The sequence below is a fragment of the Eutrema salsugineum genome, unplaced genomic scaffold, assembly GCF_000478725.1.
Source record: "Eutrema salsugineum unplaced genomic scaffold, Eutsalg1_0 scaffold_9, whole genome shotgun sequence".
NCBI lineage: Eukaryota > Viridiplantae > Streptophyta > Magnoliopsida > Brassicales > Brassicaceae > Eutrema > Eutrema salsugineum.
In genome coordinates this window covers 5,311,537-5,328,107 of record NW_006256342.1, presented here as the reverse complement: position 1 = coordinate 5,328,107, position 16,571 = coordinate 5,311,537, and the positions used below count along the sequence as shown (strand labels likewise).

Here is a 16,571-nt window from a genome sequence, read left to right as displayed (position 1 = left end):
CCTGATTCCCAAATATTTTATATATTCTTTTGGCGACCCCAAAGTTTTTTTTCTTTTATGGAAACCCAATAAATTATTCTTCTTCTAACTTATGCATTGATTTGGATATTTGTTTTTTTTTTTCTAATAACGATTAATTTAAATAGATAAAACCAAAAAATAGTGTTCCCAAGTTGCGATAGACAATATTCTCTTTCCCCAAGTTGTTGATTTTTTTAATCTTTAAAATTGCAAAGCTACCAACAAACCAAATAATTAATCAAAACCGTGTTTGAGATAATTAGAATTTAGAATATAATCAAATTTCTAAAACTCTGTATTGTGGGTCGTGACAATGTCCATTGTGATCTATTGGTTTTGTTTGTAGTGTACATATATTATATATAGCTTCAATTAAGTGTACATATTTGTTCGGATGTACATAGTGTGAACACATCCGTTTTGCTCTTTGTCTCTCTACAAAAGAAAACCGCAATATGATGCCACCGTAGTCAAATACATGAAATCCAATTAATTTATTTTAGGTGTCATTCCGAAAACAATGATAGGAAAGGAAGTCTTAACTTTTCAAATACATGAAAATGCATTTAATTTATTTTAGTTAGTATACGTATAACTTTAAATTTTGTTAATACATGTAAAAAGGCGAGCCATATCATTTATTGTAAATATTTACTTTTAAATTCCAACAAAAAATTCAAACAATTCTATTGTTATTATTATTTTTGGTCGACTTCAAATAAATTATTTTATAAGAGGATAAAACTACAAAAAAACAAATGTCATGAACCGCAAAAAAAGGAAAAACAAAAATTGACTTCTAAGTTCCTTAAACTCAAAACTAATGGATAATCAGTTGATTTGTAACAATTATGGTTTCCCATAACACAGTAAATACAGGTATACAATAATCCACATAAATAGCCTTTGAAAATGTAAATACAAATACAGAGTAGTGATTTTTTTTTTTTTTTTTTTTGGATGTTGGAGAAGATTGGCTGTAGTGGAAATCATGTTGACCAAATAGTATCTGCTTCGACGTCACCCTCACCTTATTCCTTTCGACTCCCCAATTTCCACTTTTTTTTTCTTCTTTTAATTTTCTATATTTCTCCAATCTCTCTCTGCTTCTGAGTTTCTCTTCTTCCTCTCTGTTATTCTAATCGGTGAGTATTTTGATTCTTACTCTGCAATTTTCTATTGATAGTTTTCACTGATCCTGTTGTTTGATTGGTTTCCTCGATTCTGAAGAAAAAGTATGGATTTTTTTCTTCTTTTCGCAGTTAGGGTCTGAATTTTTTCGTCGATTACATCTGGGTCTTGTGCCAATCGAAGGAAAAGGTGAATCTTTCTCACTCATAAGGACACTTGAATTTCCAAGGCGAAGAAAGCTTCCTAATTTAGGGTTTTTGTGTCACTTATCGAATCGCATAGTTGTAGTTGAATGGTAGCAGAAGTTGATCCTTGTACTGATAGTGTAAACACCGTTGTCTTAGTTTCAATTTTTGCGTGATGGATTCTTGGAGCTACGGGAGAAGCGTTTTCTTGGAAAATGGAACTGTTCTGCCTTCTGATTCGTTTGCTCAGAGTAGAAAAGCCATGGCTGGATATGAGCAGAGACTCTCTAATGAATTTGAGAATGATGATGATGTTTTGATGTCCCATATGGCTGGTAAATCCAATGGATTCAGTGCTGTTTCCATTAGCAAGATGGCGTCTTCCTCTTGTCTTGCTCCTTCGAGTTTGTTGCCCGTTGAGGAGGATGAGGAGGAGAACCAATCTTCTTCTTCAAAGCTGTCTAGAATAGATTTCAAAGTTAGGAGCTTTTTGGATTACGAGAACGATGGTACTTCGTCTAGAGCTAAAAAGACTCGAGCTTCAAACCTGTGCCCACAGAATCCCTTGTGTCAAGTGTATGGATGCAATATGGATCTGAGCTTTTCAAAAGATTACCACAAAAGGCATAGAGTTTGCGAGACTCATTCAAAGACTTCCGTGGTTATAGTTAGCGGTATTGAACAGAGATTTTGTCAACAGTGCAGCAGGTTTTTACCCATTTCTCCTCTCAAGTTGATATCTGCCTCTGTTCTTTCCTTAATGTTTTAACATACCATCTTTCTTTATCTTCTGGTCAGGTTTCATTTCCTCTCAGAATTTGATGATGGGAAAAGAAGTTGCAGAAGACGATTAGCTGGTCACAATGAGCGAAGAAGGAAGCCTTCATTCTATTTCCTACCTGGTAAACGGCATAAGCTTCTTCGAACATCTCAAGGTACACAATCTCTGCCTTTCCGTTTATGTGTCCAATTCACATAGTCGCACTAATTTGAGACCAACTATGTTTCCTTGCATCGGTGTAAATATGTATAAATCGGTGTGGCAGGGAACAAGTTTCTTGAAGCTTCATCAGTCAATGACTTCTCATTGGTCTTACCAGAAGCGTTTCCCGGTAATTTCTTGTACAGAGTAACGGATGAGCAAGACCACTGTGCAAGTAGACTCGTGAGTTTCAAAGATGAACCTACTTGCTCTATGTTTCCTGCGATTGCGCAAAACAACAGTCGTAGGATATATGAATCTAAAGCAAGGATTTATTCACCGGAAGCTTCTGGTGTATCCTCGATTTGGGACTTACATGAGGCAGCGCCACGCTCTACTTGTGCTCTCTCTCTTCTGTCAGCTCAGTCCCAACAACACTTCTCTGAGACTCCAAGTCCAAACACAGCTTTCTCAATCACCAAACCAAACCAAAACCTCAATCAGATGCAACCGTTGTGGATGGATCCTGGCAAGACCAGTTCTGTTTCTAGTTCACGTAATGGAAAAGGATCATCCACGGTTGATCTACTGCAATTGTCATCGCATCTTCAAAGAATCGAGCAACAGAGGAATATCACTGATGAGGTGAAGCAGGAATATAATGAACTTTATTTCCCTAGCTCCTAAAAGAAAATTGACATTCTTATTCCTTTAAACAGGCTCTAGTTTCTTGAAACTGTGTTGTGTATAAGGCAAGCATGGTTTGATTAGTTTGTGAATTTGGGATTTGATGATTTTTGGATTGGTGAGGTGATTAGATTAGGGGAATGAAGATCAAGTCTGGTTACACGTGTCTTTTTTTGTAATTGGTCTTGTTTTTTTTTTTGGAACAAACTTGAACTGATCTTGTTTATTATTATTATTATTATTATTCACCAGTCTGAAGAAAATTCCTTCAGATATCGATGCCTGCTACTTTCGCAGTGTCTCAGTCTTTTTTTTTTCTTTTGTTTCTTCAGACAATTTGTGTATATAATGGTAATGAATATTCGCTGAAAAAGGAGATTTTCCAATTTGTTTTATTGTACACGTCATCTAAGATTCTCGAGTTCGAAGTTACGATGTTGAAAGTTGCAAATCCTTGGAAAACAAATTATCCTAGATAGAGACGAATAAGCAGAAATTTGATAGGATTTAAGACAAATTTAAAGTCCCGACATAAACGTCCAAAAGAAGACAGCATAAGCAAAGTAACGTAACTTTCAAATCTAAGACAGACAGAACAGAAATATAAAGTCATAAACTAGTTAAAGGCAACATCATTTCTGTTACATGAGAGACATACAACAGAAAATACACACGAACTTAAAACAACATCAACAACACAAGATGAGAAAAACGACGCCATAAATTAAACCCTTCGCAGGAAAGTTTGGACTCGCACACGTGCGTTTGTTATTTTTAGGCTTTTCCTTGGGATTTCATTTCTTCTCACCAAATCCCAAACCCTAAAACAAAAGCATTTGAGAAAATAATTTTTATTAACTACTAATTTTACTTAATCTCTATATAATATATAAATGTATGAACGTATGGAGATGAGTGAGTTTGTATAGCTTACATTGATGTTGTTGCCTCCGGAAGTGATGGAAGTAGGAGAATTGGGTATGTACTTAGCCCACTGTTTGTGACATATTTCAATCACACAAAATTAAGTTATTTAGAAACATATGCATATAAATGATAAGAAAATTTTGTAATATGCATTTTGTTAATTAGCGTCGTGACAAAAAGTGATTATTGTCTTACATTTTTCGCAGCCGCGCTGAAAGCTTCACGATGTGGTATTTCCGGATTCGCACTCTTTATGCGTTGTATCTCATCCCTTTTTATATTTATTTTTCCAAAATAAAAATGAAGAAGTATCGAACAAAGTTGTATATGATACATATTATTTATGTATTAAATTTTATAACTTGGAAATGAAGAAGTATATGTCAAATATTAACCTCATGAAGCGGTTGTAAGCTGATGGAAGTCTCTGTTTCTTCTCAGGAGCTGCAACACCAAAAGAATCTTAATTGAATTATTATTATTGAAAACGATTTGATTAAACAAAAACAGTCATAAATGGTAAATGGTACTACAAGAATCTTGTGGCTTACGTTTAACGACAAAGGGTGGTCTCGGAGATGGTGGCTGGTCACTGGAGGTAGAGGAGGAGGAGGAAGAAGAGCTTCCCTTCTTATACTCATGACTCCCACCAAAGCTCTGCATCTGCTTAAGTAAATAAAACAAGCTAGACTTTGTATTACCTCTTATATATATTACAAATTATATGCATTAGTAAAAAGCACGGGTTTTAAACCTGAAGGGTGAGGCTGACATGGCCTTGAAGAGGAGGGCTTGTTGTGAGAAACGAGAGGTTACCACAATGGCCACATTTCACCGTTACAGTGTCAAGCATTCTCTTCAATGGTATTCCAACCTATATATGTAGATTAGGTTTACTATTAGCTCAAAATCTTGAAGAAATATAGACAAACTAAAGAACAATATATAGCTGCGCATGCATAGCTTATTATCCACATATATCTCTATCTGTATAAAAGGACCATGCATATACGCTTAATTATCTATGTGTGGGTTACATACCGCGAGGATAGTGTTGCAGATGCTGCACCGGACGTAATAGAGATGTTCGGCTTGAGATGAAGCCCTTGAAGCCATGGTTGGTTTCTCTTCAAGGTTCATGATCTTTATCGAATGGATTAAAACCCGTTTGTTAAGAGAGAGAGAATTAGAATAGTGTACTGGTGATGGTTATTTTATGAGCTGGAAGGTTTGTATATATAGAGAAGTTCAAACATAGTGAGGCCGAGAGAGAGAGAGAGAGAGAGAGAGAGAGAGAGAGAGAGAGAGAGAGAGAGAGAGAGAGGAAAAGAGGTTCAAGTGTTGGACGTATGCAGTCATAATTGATAATTGATATAATTTGGTTTTCCTTATAACACTAAAATCGTATTATTATTATTTTTTTGGTCGTAAGGCAATCGTATTATTTTGTAAACTGTTAAGAACTTTAAGCTTATAAGACAAAACAAATAATATACTACACCAAGGATTCTGATGTAGACACTAGACACAATTTTAGTGTAACAAATAAACATTTGAACAAATAAAATAGGGTTTTGGCAACATATACATTATTAATTGACTTCAAATAACAAGATAGGCAGAATTAAGTTTTAAAAAGAAACTTTTTTATGTCAAATCGTATATGAATTAAATCAAGGGACCGGATCTAGGGTTTTATGACTTTTATCTACGTTGCTACTTGCTACTATTGCTAGTTCGTGATAGTACATACTTCCCTCTGCAAAATCTTGCAGACGTATTTAATTCTGCTTCAAAAATATCAAGACTTTAAATATCACTCCTCGTACATTAGTTTTTGCTATAATTAGCTGCGCTGAAAACAATTCAACCATCTTTTTCTTATAATATATGCTTCTTTTAGTTAATGTTGAGTAATAACTAGTCCAAAATTAACCTAATAGAGGAGGAAAAATAAATCCAATACCTCGTATACATATATAATTTCAAAACAAGCAAAAGTCTTACTTTATATTCCTTAATTAGCTTCTACATCGTACTTATATTAATGAAATATATATGTCATGATGCAAAAGACAAAAAGAGATGACTAAAAAAGATATTAAAATATTATATACCAGATAATACATAGTGTGAATATGATTACATTCATTCAAGTTTGATGCCAGCAACCCTTGACTTGCCCACATGTTATAAATTAAGAATAGTCCTTTTTCTGATCTTTGATCTGATTTTTTTTTTGTTTCTCTCAGAAAATTTTCACGCAAAATGATTTCCCTGCAAAACTGAGAACATTACTTGTCATGCTTCGCAACTTTTTTCTTCATCGTGAAATAAACATTCAATAACATTTATCGAGGAACAACCAAAACAATGGATCTTCTTCAGACACATCCAACTATACATACATTGGACCCAAAACCAAAACTGATTCCAGTCAGGATCTTTTGATTTGCCACTTTTATATTTAAGGAAGTTTTGTACACTGCGCACTATAAATTTTAATGAGGCTTGCCATACATGTAAAAGTATGGTTCTTAATCTTATGGTAAATAAGTAAATATGAATATAAATTCAAGAGATTAATGTATTATATACATGGTATTTAATCCATAAGAAATCCAAAGAAATCTACTTTTTTTTTGTTGGGAAGGGCATTATCTTCCCGTGGAAAAACAAATTCAAGTCGTTTTTTGTTGAATTATGTTATGCTTTAGAAACATCCAACAGAACACTCGTTTTCCTCTTCGTTTTCTCGTCCTTCTTTGACGCTCTCTTGTATACGATTTTTTAAATTCTTATGTTAGCTTTCTTATTGGATGTTAATCGAGTTATATTTGACATGGAGTGAACAACTATTAATCAGATCCGTAGAAAAATTAAGAAGCTAGAGGCCATCCACATCAGCTATATATACACACTTTATTGTTGAAATTTGAAATAGAACAAGAATATTTGTGAGCATACTAATTACATAGGGAAGAAGAAGTGAGGTTTGAGTTAAACAAAATAAAAAAAGATACACTATATGAATTTTTCAAAAAGAGAAACTTGAAAAGATAGTGAAGAAAGGAGGAGCTGTAGGATGGATTCCATCTTTTGTGCATGCACTGCCCCACATGGAAATTGGAAGTGGACAAGTGATTAATCACACGTCTCTTTCAGTGACTAACTTTTTTGCATTCTTCACTCTCCTTAGATTTCGTACTTCCATACACATATTTAGCTTACGTACAATTTTATTTGATAAAAGTTTACAACCATTGTTTAGATGTTTAGAACCAATTCACAGATTGATCTTTCTAAACGATAGATTTAAACGTGTCAAAGCTAACAAAAAAATAACTAATAATCAAAACATTACGAACTCTTTTTCTTACATCGTAGGTTAGTCTAGTTCTAAAATCTACAATTACCATATGACTTTTTTCTATGATCTCGATTTTTATCAATGAGATCGAATTTTTTAAAAATATTTTACGATAAAAAAAAATTAACCATGCACAATAAAGAAAAATATATATCCTCGAGTTTCTATATATGTATCCATTTCACCAATAGCAAATCTCATCATTGGGATTGTGATGTAAATGTGAATGATTCCCTATTTTGGCCTGAAACATCCAGCGATGTAAGTGAAAGATTTTAAATTAGTAACTGAAAATAGAAGATTAGTTGTATATAGTAAATATGGTAATTGTGGACTAGAAATCTGATAAGATTTATCCGTCTGCATCCACATAAAGGTGACTGAAATTTTATTTATTGAGAAAAAGGGTTGGGGACTATGACTGTGAGAGATGGGACGATTGCCCAAAAAGGGAAGAAAGCTAAGAAGAGATTAGGGTTTAGTCAGGCTTCCATGCTCGTATAACTTCATTACTCCCTCTCTTTAATTAAAGCTTACCCTTTACCCTCTAGCTATCTATCTATTTAATACCACCCATTAATTATTCATGCATCGACTATTTTAGACTTAACATATAAGTATTTTCATGTATGCCTTCTTTTTATTGTCGTGTACTAAAATTTCTTGGGCCTAATTAGCATGGCTTAGTTCGTTAGTCTATTTGATATCTAATGATAACAATTAATTAGGTACCGGTTTATGAAGGGACGGGCGTTTAGATTTTAATGTTTTTCACTGATATACATTTAGAACCTATACATTATAGTACTATTATAGTTTAGGAGTTCAATGCAGATTGTGGAAATGGTTTGATTTAATCTATCACCAAAAGTAATTGACCATTATAGTGTTTATTTTATTAAATTTAAGTATAAAACATTAACTTTATTGATCAAAAACGGCCATATATATATGTAATTTGGGCGTGGCAAAAATGATCATGAGTATTGAGTACACTTGCATGACGTTTAGATCGCTCTTTACGTACTTACGGTAGTTAGTTGCCAGTCATTATAATTCATGCCAAATAAATAATCGGTACAACACCGATGCAGTTATAGACATTATTTACTTACAAACAAAATTGATCATAACGTATAGTAAATGATAAAATTATTTGTTACAACCGATCGATAAATCGATCTACAGTGACTACAGTCCGCTAAATAGAACAACTGTATCTGAAATTGCGGTATTTCCGTTTGAATCTGTTATCTGTTAACGTAATCTTCATTTTTACAGCTAATGGAATGCAACATTGTAAATTTCCTTGGGAAAATTTTTTCCCCGCAATTAGAAAAGAAGAAATTATATAATTTGAAATTGAAAAGTACCAAAAGAAAGTCCACCAAACCCACTTGAGTTTAATAGGAACACACAAAGCTAAGAAACATCACAGTTCACATCACACGTAGAGAGCTCTCAACTCATTAACTCACATTTCGCAGCTTCTACTCTTCCTTTTCCGGAAACCCTATCGCTCTCTTTCTGATTTTTTTATTTTGCCACAATATCTCTCTTTCTGATTTGACTTGTCGATCTTTATTATTATTACTTATGTATTTTTTTTGTTAACTATTATTAGTTATTGTTCCTAATCACTCTCTTGTATGTTTTCAAGTTAGACAACATAGCTTTAGAGCATGTGCATTAGTGATACTCTTAATGGGTATCATTAGAATAGAATAATAATTTTTTTGGGTTTTTGTTTAAGGGATGAACCTGAGTCTTTTTTCGGGTTTCATCAGTGAACCTGAAAATAGGGTTCATCCCGAATATAATATTAATTTTTTTAAAAAAAAATTTCTGAAATTGAAATTAATTTAAACACATAATTAATTTAAAAGAAGCATACAATTTATTACAAGTACTAAAAAAACATTAAATAGATAAAATACATAAATTCTATAACCATAATTGTACTTTTAAGAAGAACCAAATTTATTCCATAGATTTTCGATTAAATCCGCTTTCAACTGATCATGCACCTGTCTGCTACGGACTTCATTTCGTTTGGCCATCATCAAATTTTTGACATTTGAACAATTATTTGAAGTATACGTCATATCGACATGCGAATTTCTGCTTCTTTCACCTTGTTGGAATTCTTCCAAACTGAATTGACTGTGAGAATCTCGTTCATTTTCAACTATCATATTGTGTAATATGATAGATGCCCGCATAATTTTCCCAATTTTCTCTTTATCCCAAAAAAGAGCTGGGTTTTTAATTATCGCAAATCTAGCTTGTAAAACTCCAAATGCACGCTCCACATCTTTTCGGACGGATTCTTGAGCTGTTGCAAAAAACTTTGTTTTTGGCTCCTTGAGGAAGGTGAATTGATTGTATAAATGTAGCCCATTTTGGATATATACCGTCGGTTAGGTAGTACGGCAAACTATATTCGTGACCGTTGATCCAATATCGCACTTTTGGTGCTCGACCATGCAAAATATCATCGAAGACTGGAGAACGATCAAGAACGTTAATATCATTTAACGTACCTGGAGGTCCAAAAAATGCATGCTATATCCACAAGTCATATGAAGCTACTGCCTCTAAGACGATTGTCGGTTTGCCGGAACCACGTGTGTATTGTCCTTTCCATGCGGTTGGACAATTCTTCCACTCCCAGTGCATACAGTCGATGCTTCCTATCATTCCGGGAAATCCCCGTGACTCTCCAATATCGAGGAGTTGTTGGAGATCTTGTGGTGTGGGTCTTCTGAGGTACTCATCCCCGAACAAGTTTATTATTCCCTCCGTGAAATTCTCCAAGCATAACAAAGCCGTACTAGCACCTAGCCGGAGATATTCGTCAACCGCATCAGCTGCCGTACCATAAGCCATCATACGAATAGTTGCAGTACACTTCTGAAGGCCAGATAGTCCAAATCTCCTGGCAGCATTTCTTCTTTGCTGAAAATATGGAATCTCATTGGAGAGGCGGTCAACTATACGAAGGAACAACTCCTTGTTCATTCTAAACCGGCGACGGAATAGATTTGACGGATAGATTGCATCATCACTAAAGTAGTCGTTCCAGAGCCGGTGATGCCCTTGTTCCCGCTCTCTTTCAATGTATGCTCTCTTTTTTTTGTTTTTTTTTTGCAAGACTATCAAGTGCTGCATAAAACATTTGATCAAATTGTTGATCAAGTAAATCATCATCGGAATCATCAAAAACATCATCGATTGAATCATCATATGGCCTATCATATGGCCCATTATTTGATGATGCGGCCATACAATTTTTTTGTAAAAGAAACGATTGTAAAGGAGATGGAGAAACGTTTGTAAAAGAGATGGAGAAACGATTGTAAAAGAGATAGAGAAAAGTTTGTAAAAGAAAGAAAGATATCTTGGTTTATGTTTTGAGAGAAAAGTTTGTAAAAAAATAACATATCAACTGAGATTGAATAGATGTTCATCGCACACAATACATTTATACAACAAAGAAAAGAAGAATATGTGGTTTACAAAGACATCACTAACAATATGTGTACATTACACTAGAAAAACGAATGGTGTAGCAGAGAAAACAACAAAAAATGACATGGACCCAGGTCTTGGACGCATCTATCTAGTGGCCAAGTGCTTCCCCGTGACTACCCTGCAAAACCAAAAAGATACATCAGCAAGTTGACAAGTGATTCAGACGAGCAAATAAAAAAGAGAAACAAGGCGATGCACTAAACTTAAAGATGATTAATATATTGAAATTTGCAACACCGTTACATTTAACAAACTACCAAAGTACCAAATTCCAAACTTTTTTAAAAAAAGTTCATACATCACTTAAGCAAATCATTAATTATCTTGTTTTTAAGAAGCATTTCATTCTCATTGAGTGGCTCTGTCTTAGCTAACAGTTTTTCAAGAAGTCTTTTGTCAGTAATCTTGTCTTTCAGTTCCAAGTCTCGTTGTTTGATTTGCCACACACTTGCAAAGTCCTTCACCTCCTTCCCTCCGGCTGACTTTTTTGCTTTCGCCTTGGACGCCTTGACACCAGGTGGCTTAGCCTCAACGAAGACATCATCGGCAACTCTTTCATGTACTGAGCTAGAGGAGTTAGCCGAGTCTTCAACTTTTCTTCTTTTGGCCTTCTCACCATCCTTGGAAGCAGGATAGCTGCTGCTGCACCATTTTTGGTCATGCCTGAGCTCCCTCCATGCATGCTCGAGGGTGAACTTGATGAGATAATCATTGAAGAATATCTCATGGGCTGCCTTCATGACGTCGTTTTCGTTTTGGCCGCTTGTCCTCTGCTTTTGTGCAGCCTCGTATGCACCAACGAATTTGCAGACCTGGTCGTTGAGACGACCCCATCGCTGCTTACACTGAGACTGGTAGTCCGATCAGGTCATCACTTCCATTATAATAGACTTCAATCCTCTGCCAGAATGCACCCGCCCGTTGTTCGTTCCCCACAATAGGATCCTTGCTCGTATTGAGCCATGCGCTTATGAGGACGAGGTCTTCCTTCGGAGTCCATTGCTTTCTGACTTTACTAATCGTAGGTTCATCAGATCCTTGTGTACTAAACACAGGAAAGTCTGATGATCCAAGTTCAGTACAAGGCGAGTAATTGTCAGGAGGTATCTGACTAGTTAGAAGGTTAACGAATCCTTCGGACTGAGAGAAAGCGTTTTGAGAATCCATGAAGATGAAAAAAGAAAGATGGAATTTGAAAGAAGAAAGATGGAAGATGAAACAAGGAATATGGAAGATGAAAGAAGAAATATGGAAAATGAAAGAAGAAATATGGAAGATGAAACAATGAATATGGAAAATGAAAGAAGAAATATGGAAGATGAAGAAGAGTCTTTACGTAAATAAGTACTTACTAAAACGGGTTTATAGAAAGAGGAAGAAGAGTCTTTTATGGTTGAGAATTTAAAGTCTTTTAAGGTTTGTCTTTAAGTCTTTGTGTATGTTAGTGTATTTAAGGCTGTTAAGAATTATAGTTGAGTCTTTAAGTCTCCTAAAATTTAAGTCTTTTAGTTTAGTCTTTTAAGTGGCATCTATCACACCTAACAAGTCATATCAATTGAAGATCCATTCATCATTTCACCTAAACGATACTAAACCAAACGAACTACCTAACCAGTTATCAATACAAAGCAAACCTTTTTCAAGACACATAACCGACCAACAAGAAAACTAGCAACCTAAACAGGTAACAATACAAATCAACTAAACCATTCAAACAAACCAGAGATCTAAACCAAACGAGGCATTTTTATCAAAGTAGAGTTAGTTACTGACCTGTATTCGGAGACACCATAAGCATGTACCCGATGCTTCATCAAATAGCCCCAAAAGCATTAACCGATGCTCCATCAAATACCCTCACAAAAAAAAGATAGTTAGCATTATCAACATCATAATCATCATTTCAATATGGCAACTAAACAACGACCACAATCATTCAACAAAACCATCATCAAAATTACATCATCTAGTCTAGCATTTCATCATTGACATTAAACGTTAAACTTGAAATTCTTATCGAGTAATCATCTACATTTCATCATCATCGTCATCAGCATATGCAGATATATTAAGCAAATTAAACCTCCCTAAAACCCCCCCAAATTATCCCCATTTTCGAAAATCTCCCAAATCGAAAACCCTAATTTGATCCAAATTGAAATTACTCAATCAACAATCACTCGCAATTGGATTCAAAATACACCACTGTATGTAATACTGCAACCCTAAGCCCCAATTTTAACCCCGATAAAAACCCCCAAAATTTTTCTCCAAATTCGAAACCCTAATTTCATCGAATACAATCAAAACTAAATTCACAACAATTTCAATTCATAGACAACAAAACATACAAACCACAAGTAGACACAAACAATCTCATCAAATCTCCCCAAATAAAATCCCAAAAAAAAACCCTAAAAATTTTTCCCCAAATCGCAAACCCTAAAAAATGACGATTCGATTTCAAATCAAGCACGAAAAGGACAATGAAGACTAACCTGGATGCTACGTATGGATGGTCGACGATGGGAAGAGCTTTTCACCGGTTGTTTTCGCGTCATCGCTGGCCACCACGAAATCGCCTCCAGAATCGCCTAGGGTTTTCGAGGAGAAGAAGAGAAAAAAGAGAAATGAAAATGGGTTCAATTTTTTTGGGCCCCGAAAATGTTCTCTTTTTTTCAGCCATTCACGTGCCGCCACGTCCCGACGATCCGATATCATCAGGCTCGTCCGGACGATACGAGCTCGTTAAAAATGGGCCATTTTTCTTTTTTTTTGTGGATTTCGTCTTGGATTTTGGGCCTGATACTCAGCCTGAACCCCTGATGTTGGTGCTCTTAATTGACCTCTCTTGCACCACTTGTGAAAGTTCTCTGATTCCACACTTGTCTTTCCGCCTCCATTTTAGCTTTACTTTATGTTTTGTAATTAGACTATTTATCGTATATTTAATTTTTGTTTTTGTTATACTTATTTTTTTTTCTTATCGTTGTAAAGAAATTGTGAAATGTGATCAATCTTTTATAATTAAGAAAAACATTTATCTTATTATATTTTGACTTATTGTTTTCAAGAAATTTAAGAATATCATTGGTATTACATGATCTTGGTTACCAATTACCAATTAAAACTTTCGTCAAAGGTTAGAGTATATCAGTATTGACTATTGTACACGGTGAGTTAAGTTCGAATTCGAATATCTGAATCCCAATGTATCGTTTTGGGCCCTGTTTATGGCAAGAAAGGCCATTAAACTTTGTGAGCTCAATATAAAATGCCAGCCAATGAATAGTCATAAATGAATCTAGATTATGCCTCAATCTCTGTTTCCGTATTGAAGTAACTCCTCTTTAGACTATTCCTCCATATCATCACTCAACTAAAACATTCATGATTATGACTTCGCATTATTTTGTTTTTTCTACAAAGAGCAAAAGAATCACTACTCAAATTTGGATGCAGAGATAGAAAAACTACCAACTACAAATACAAACATATAATTTTCTGCTCTTTTGTATTGCTGTAGATAAAAATGTTTAGCTGACTATCCATCCACAGTCATCCAAACTGCTTCCAACAAGAAGGAAAAAAAAGAAACCCAAACCAGTACTATAATAATGTTCCCATTATATTTCATAGATATTTAGCCATAAAGGCAATACAGAACATAAGAACACATATTACACCACCTTTTTATTATACCTATGTACAACAAGACCATTCACAAGCATATGGAAATTATAAACACAAGAAACATAGAGGATTGATTACGCATGTGACCATACCATCGACCTTATTTATAAACAACGTCACTCTTTTTTACTTATCTGCCATGCGAGTCTGGTGTTTTTTTAGTTCCCCTTTGGGGTGTTAAGCTCATCCCAAGCTTCAGTCCAAGTGACCATTCCATCTGCAAGATTGATGAAGTAAGGATCCACTTTTCCAAGTTTCTCCTTCACGAGCTTAGCTAGCTCTAGGTAGCATTCCTTCACCGAAGTGCATTCTTTAGGTAGTGTCACTGTTTGAAAGAAAGGTATCGCCTCTTCCTGCCAGAATATTCCATTGATTTTATTCTTCAGATTCTCGAATTGGTTGCCAGCTTTTCTGTGGTCTATGTAAGGCAGACCAGTCTTTACTCCCCATCCCATGTGGTCACATATTACCTACATTATCCATTATTCATTGTCAAAAACATTATAGTAGATAACTGTCCGAAAACTTGAATAAATATCGTCAGATGACAAACTAAAAGAGAGTTATATATACCTTCATACACCAACCAGCCCACATGTCGTCGTAACCTGTAATTGGTTGCCCATCTCCCATAAGCCCAAAGTACATAACTGGGCCAATCAGCTCACGATCAAAAGCGAGGTTCATACCACACATAGAGAAAAGAGTTCCCTTGGGGATGGTCATAACGGCATCAACGTACCTATATACATATAACCAAGACTAATAAATAAGCAAGACAAAAAGAGTAGTTTTATGCATAATATTTAAACTATTATTAAAAAAGGTAAGCAAAATAAATCAGTTATATGAGAGATCAATTTGCCTGTAGTTTCTCGCATTTGGCTTCACAAGCTTAGTGAGAACATCATAATCAGGCACATTGAGCCAGAGGCCATGAGAGACCACAGTTTTTGCACCACCACGCATAGTGAAAAGATTGCTACGAGTACATTCATCTTGGTCGACTAGATTTCCACGAGTAAAATCACCTTGGTCGAGCGGGTTTCCACGAGTAAAGTCGCCTTGGCTGAGCGGATTTCCACGAGTAAAGTCACCTTGATCGAGCGGGTTTCCACGAGTAAAGTCACCTTGGTCGACTGGATTTCCACGAGTAAAGTCACCTTGGCCAAGCGGATTTCCACTAGTAAAGTCACCTTGACCGAGCGGGTTTCCACGAGTAAAATCACCTTGGCCAAGCGGATTTCCACGAGTAAAGTCGTCTTGGCTGAGCGGATTCCCACGAGTAAAATCACCTTGATCGAGCGGGTTTCCACGAGTAAAGTCACCTTGGTCGACTGGATTTCCACGAGTAAAGTCACCTTGGCCAAGCGGATTTTCACGAGTAAAGTCACCTTGACCGAGCAGGTTTCCACGAGTAAAATCACCTTGGCCGAGCGGATTTCCACGAGTAAAGTCGCCTTGGCTGAGCGGATTTCTACGAGTAAAGTCACCTTGATCGAGCGGGTTTCCACGAGTAAAGTCACCTTGGTCGACTGGATTTCCACGAGTAAAGTCACCTTGGCCAAGCGGATTTCCACGAGTAAAGTCACCTTGACCGAGCGGGTTTTTACGAGTAAAATCACCTTGGCCAGGCGGATTTCCACGAGTAAAGTCGCCTTGGCTGAGCGGATTTCCACGAGTAAAGTCACCTTGATCGAGCGGGTTTCCACGAGTAAAGTCACCTTGGTCGAGTGGATTTCCACGAGTAAAGTCACCTTGGCCAAGCGGGTTTCCACGAGTAAAGTCACCTTGACCGAGCGGGTTTCCACGAGTAAAATCACCTTGACCGAGCGGATTTCTACGAGTAAAGTCGCCTTGGCTGATCGGATTTTCACGAGTAAAGTCACCTTGACCGAGCGGGTTTCCACGAGTAAAGTCACCTTGGTCGAGCGGATTTTCACGAGTAAAGTCACCTTGGCCAAGCGGATTTCCACGAGCAAAGTCACCTTGACCGAGCGAGTTTCCACGAGTAAAAATCACTTTGACCGAGTGGGATTTCCACGAGTAAAAGTCATCTTGGACTGAGCGGGTTTCCACAGAGATAGTCACCTTGGACGAA

At 36.0% G+C, this 16,571-nt stretch overlaps 5 protein-coding genes across 7 annotated transcripts in view; 1 reads left to right on the top strand and 4 right to left on the bottom strand.

Moving 5' to 3' along the window:
* Positions 1–1,130: 1,130 nt before the first annotated feature.
* LOC18008246 (squamosa promoter-binding-like protein 6) lies at positions 1,131–3,223 on the top strand. Of its 3 annotated transcripts, XM_024151631.1 has the most exons (5): positions 1,131–1,166; positions 1,284–1,341; positions 1,497–2,045; positions 2,136–2,272; positions 2,384–2,946. In XM_024151631.1, exons 3-5 carry the CDS (start codon positions 1,513–1,515, stop codon positions 2,944–2,946), a joined length of 1,233 nt encoding a protein of 410 aa, XP_024007399.1. In that variant the 5' UTR covers positions 1,131–1,166; positions 1,284–1,341; positions 1,497–1,512. The 3 variants fall into 3 exon arrangements, with proteins under 3 accessions (XP_024007399.1, XP_024007394.1, XP_006391054.1); XM_024151626.1 differs by having other exon boundaries at positions 1,139–1,166; positions 1,288–2,045; XM_006390992.2 differs by lacking the exons at positions 1,131–1,166; positions 1,284–1,341 and having other exon boundaries at positions 1,513–2,045; positions 2,384–3,223.
* Positions 3,224–3,443: 220 nt separating this feature from the next.
* LOC18008251 (protein CRABS CLAW) lies at positions 3,444–5,074 on the bottom strand. The gene is made up of 7 exons (XM_024151636.1): positions 4,915–5,074; positions 4,628–4,747; positions 4,425–4,536; positions 4,269–4,317; positions 4,069–4,144; positions 3,881–3,940; positions 3,444–3,767 (listed from the first exon to the last, which is right to left on the bottom strand). Exons 1-7 carry the CDS (start codon positions 5,011–5,013, stop codon positions 3,741–3,743), a joined length of 543 nt encoding a protein of 180 aa, XP_024007404.1. The 5' UTR covers positions 5,014–5,074; the 3' UTR covers positions 3,444–3,740.
* Positions 5,075–9,808: 4,734 nt separating this feature from the next.
* LOC112082867 lies at positions 9,809–10,264 on the bottom strand. Its single transcript, XM_024150506.1, has one exon. It carries the CDS (start codon positions 10,262–10,264, stop codon positions 9,809–9,811), a length of 456 nt encoding a protein of 151 aa, XP_024006274.1.
* Positions 10,265–10,861: 597 nt separating this feature from the next.
* LOC112082866 (glutathione S-transferase T3-like) lies at positions 10,862–11,944 on the bottom strand. The gene is made up of 3 exons (XM_024150503.1): positions 11,669–11,944; positions 11,153–11,622; positions 10,862–10,895 (listed from the first exon to the last, which is right to left on the bottom strand). Exons 1-3 carry the CDS (start codon positions 11,942–11,944, stop codon positions 10,862–10,864), a joined length of 780 nt encoding a protein of 259 aa, XP_024006271.1.
* Positions 11,945–14,384: 2,440 nt separating this feature from the next.
* The window catches only part of LOC18008245 (UDP-arabinopyranose mutase 3), a 3,232-nt gene continuing 1,045 nt past the window's right edge, over positions 14,385–16,571 (bottom strand). Inside the window, exons 3-5 of the mRNA XM_024150931.1 lie at positions 15,336–16,293; positions 15,044–15,212; positions 14,385–14,940 (exon numbers count right to left, since the gene is read on the bottom strand). Of these exons, the coding sequence (XP_024006699.1) occupies positions 14,629–14,940; positions 15,044–15,212; positions 15,336–16,293 (1,439 nt within the window). The 3' untranslated portion in view covers positions 14,385–14,628. The remainder of the gene's footprint in view (positions 14,941–15,043; positions 15,213–15,335; positions 16,294–16,571) is intronic.

What these genes read in the sequence shown, in the direction of transcription:
- LOC18008246 (XM_006390992.2), top strand. Translation starts at nt 1,513, where the DNA reads ATGGATTCTTGGAGCTACGGGAGAAGCGTTTTCTTGGAAAATGGAACT. An exon ending in TTTTGTCAACAGTGCAGCAG is followed by an intron (nt 2,046 to 2,135) that starts GTTTTTACCCAT and finishes TCTTCTGGTCAG; the next exon opens with GTTTCATTTCCTCTCAGAAT. An exon ending in GCTTCTTCGAACATCTCAAG is followed by an intron (nt 2,273 to 2,383) that starts GTACACAATCTC and finishes TCGGTGTGGCAG; the next exon opens with GGAACAAGTTTCTTGAAGCT.
- LOC18008251 (XM_024151636.1), bottom strand. Translation starts at nt 5,013, where the DNA reads ATGAACCTTGAAGAGAAACCAACCATGGCTTCAAGGGCTTCATCTCAA. An exon ending in TCTGCAACACTATCCTCGCG is followed by an intron (nt 4,748 to 4,914) that starts GTATGTAACCCA and finishes CTACATATATAG; the next exon opens with GTTGGAATACCATTGAAGAG. An exon ending in GCTTACAACCGCTTCATGAG is followed by an intron (nt 4,145 to 4,268) that starts GTTAATATTTGA and finishes AAATATAAAAAG; the next exon opens with GGATGAGATACAACGCATAA.
- LOC112082867 (XM_024150506.1), bottom strand. Translation starts at nt 10,264, where the DNA reads ATGAACAAGGAGTTGTTCCTTCGTATAGTTGACCGCCTCTCCAATGAG.
- LOC112082866 (XM_024150503.1), bottom strand. Translation starts at nt 11,944, where the DNA reads ATGGATTCTCAAAACGCTTTCTCTCAGTCCGAAGGATTCGTTAACCTT. An exon ending in CATTCTGGCAGAGGATTGAA is followed by an intron (nt 11,623 to 11,668) that starts GTCTATTATAAT and finishes TACCAGTCTCAG; the next exon opens with TGTAAGCAGCGATGGGGTCG. An exon ending in AAAAGACTTCTTGAAAAACT is followed by an intron (nt 10,896 to 11,152) that starts GTTAGCTAAGAC and finishes TTGGTTTTGCAG; the next exon opens with GGTAGTCACGGGGAAGCACT.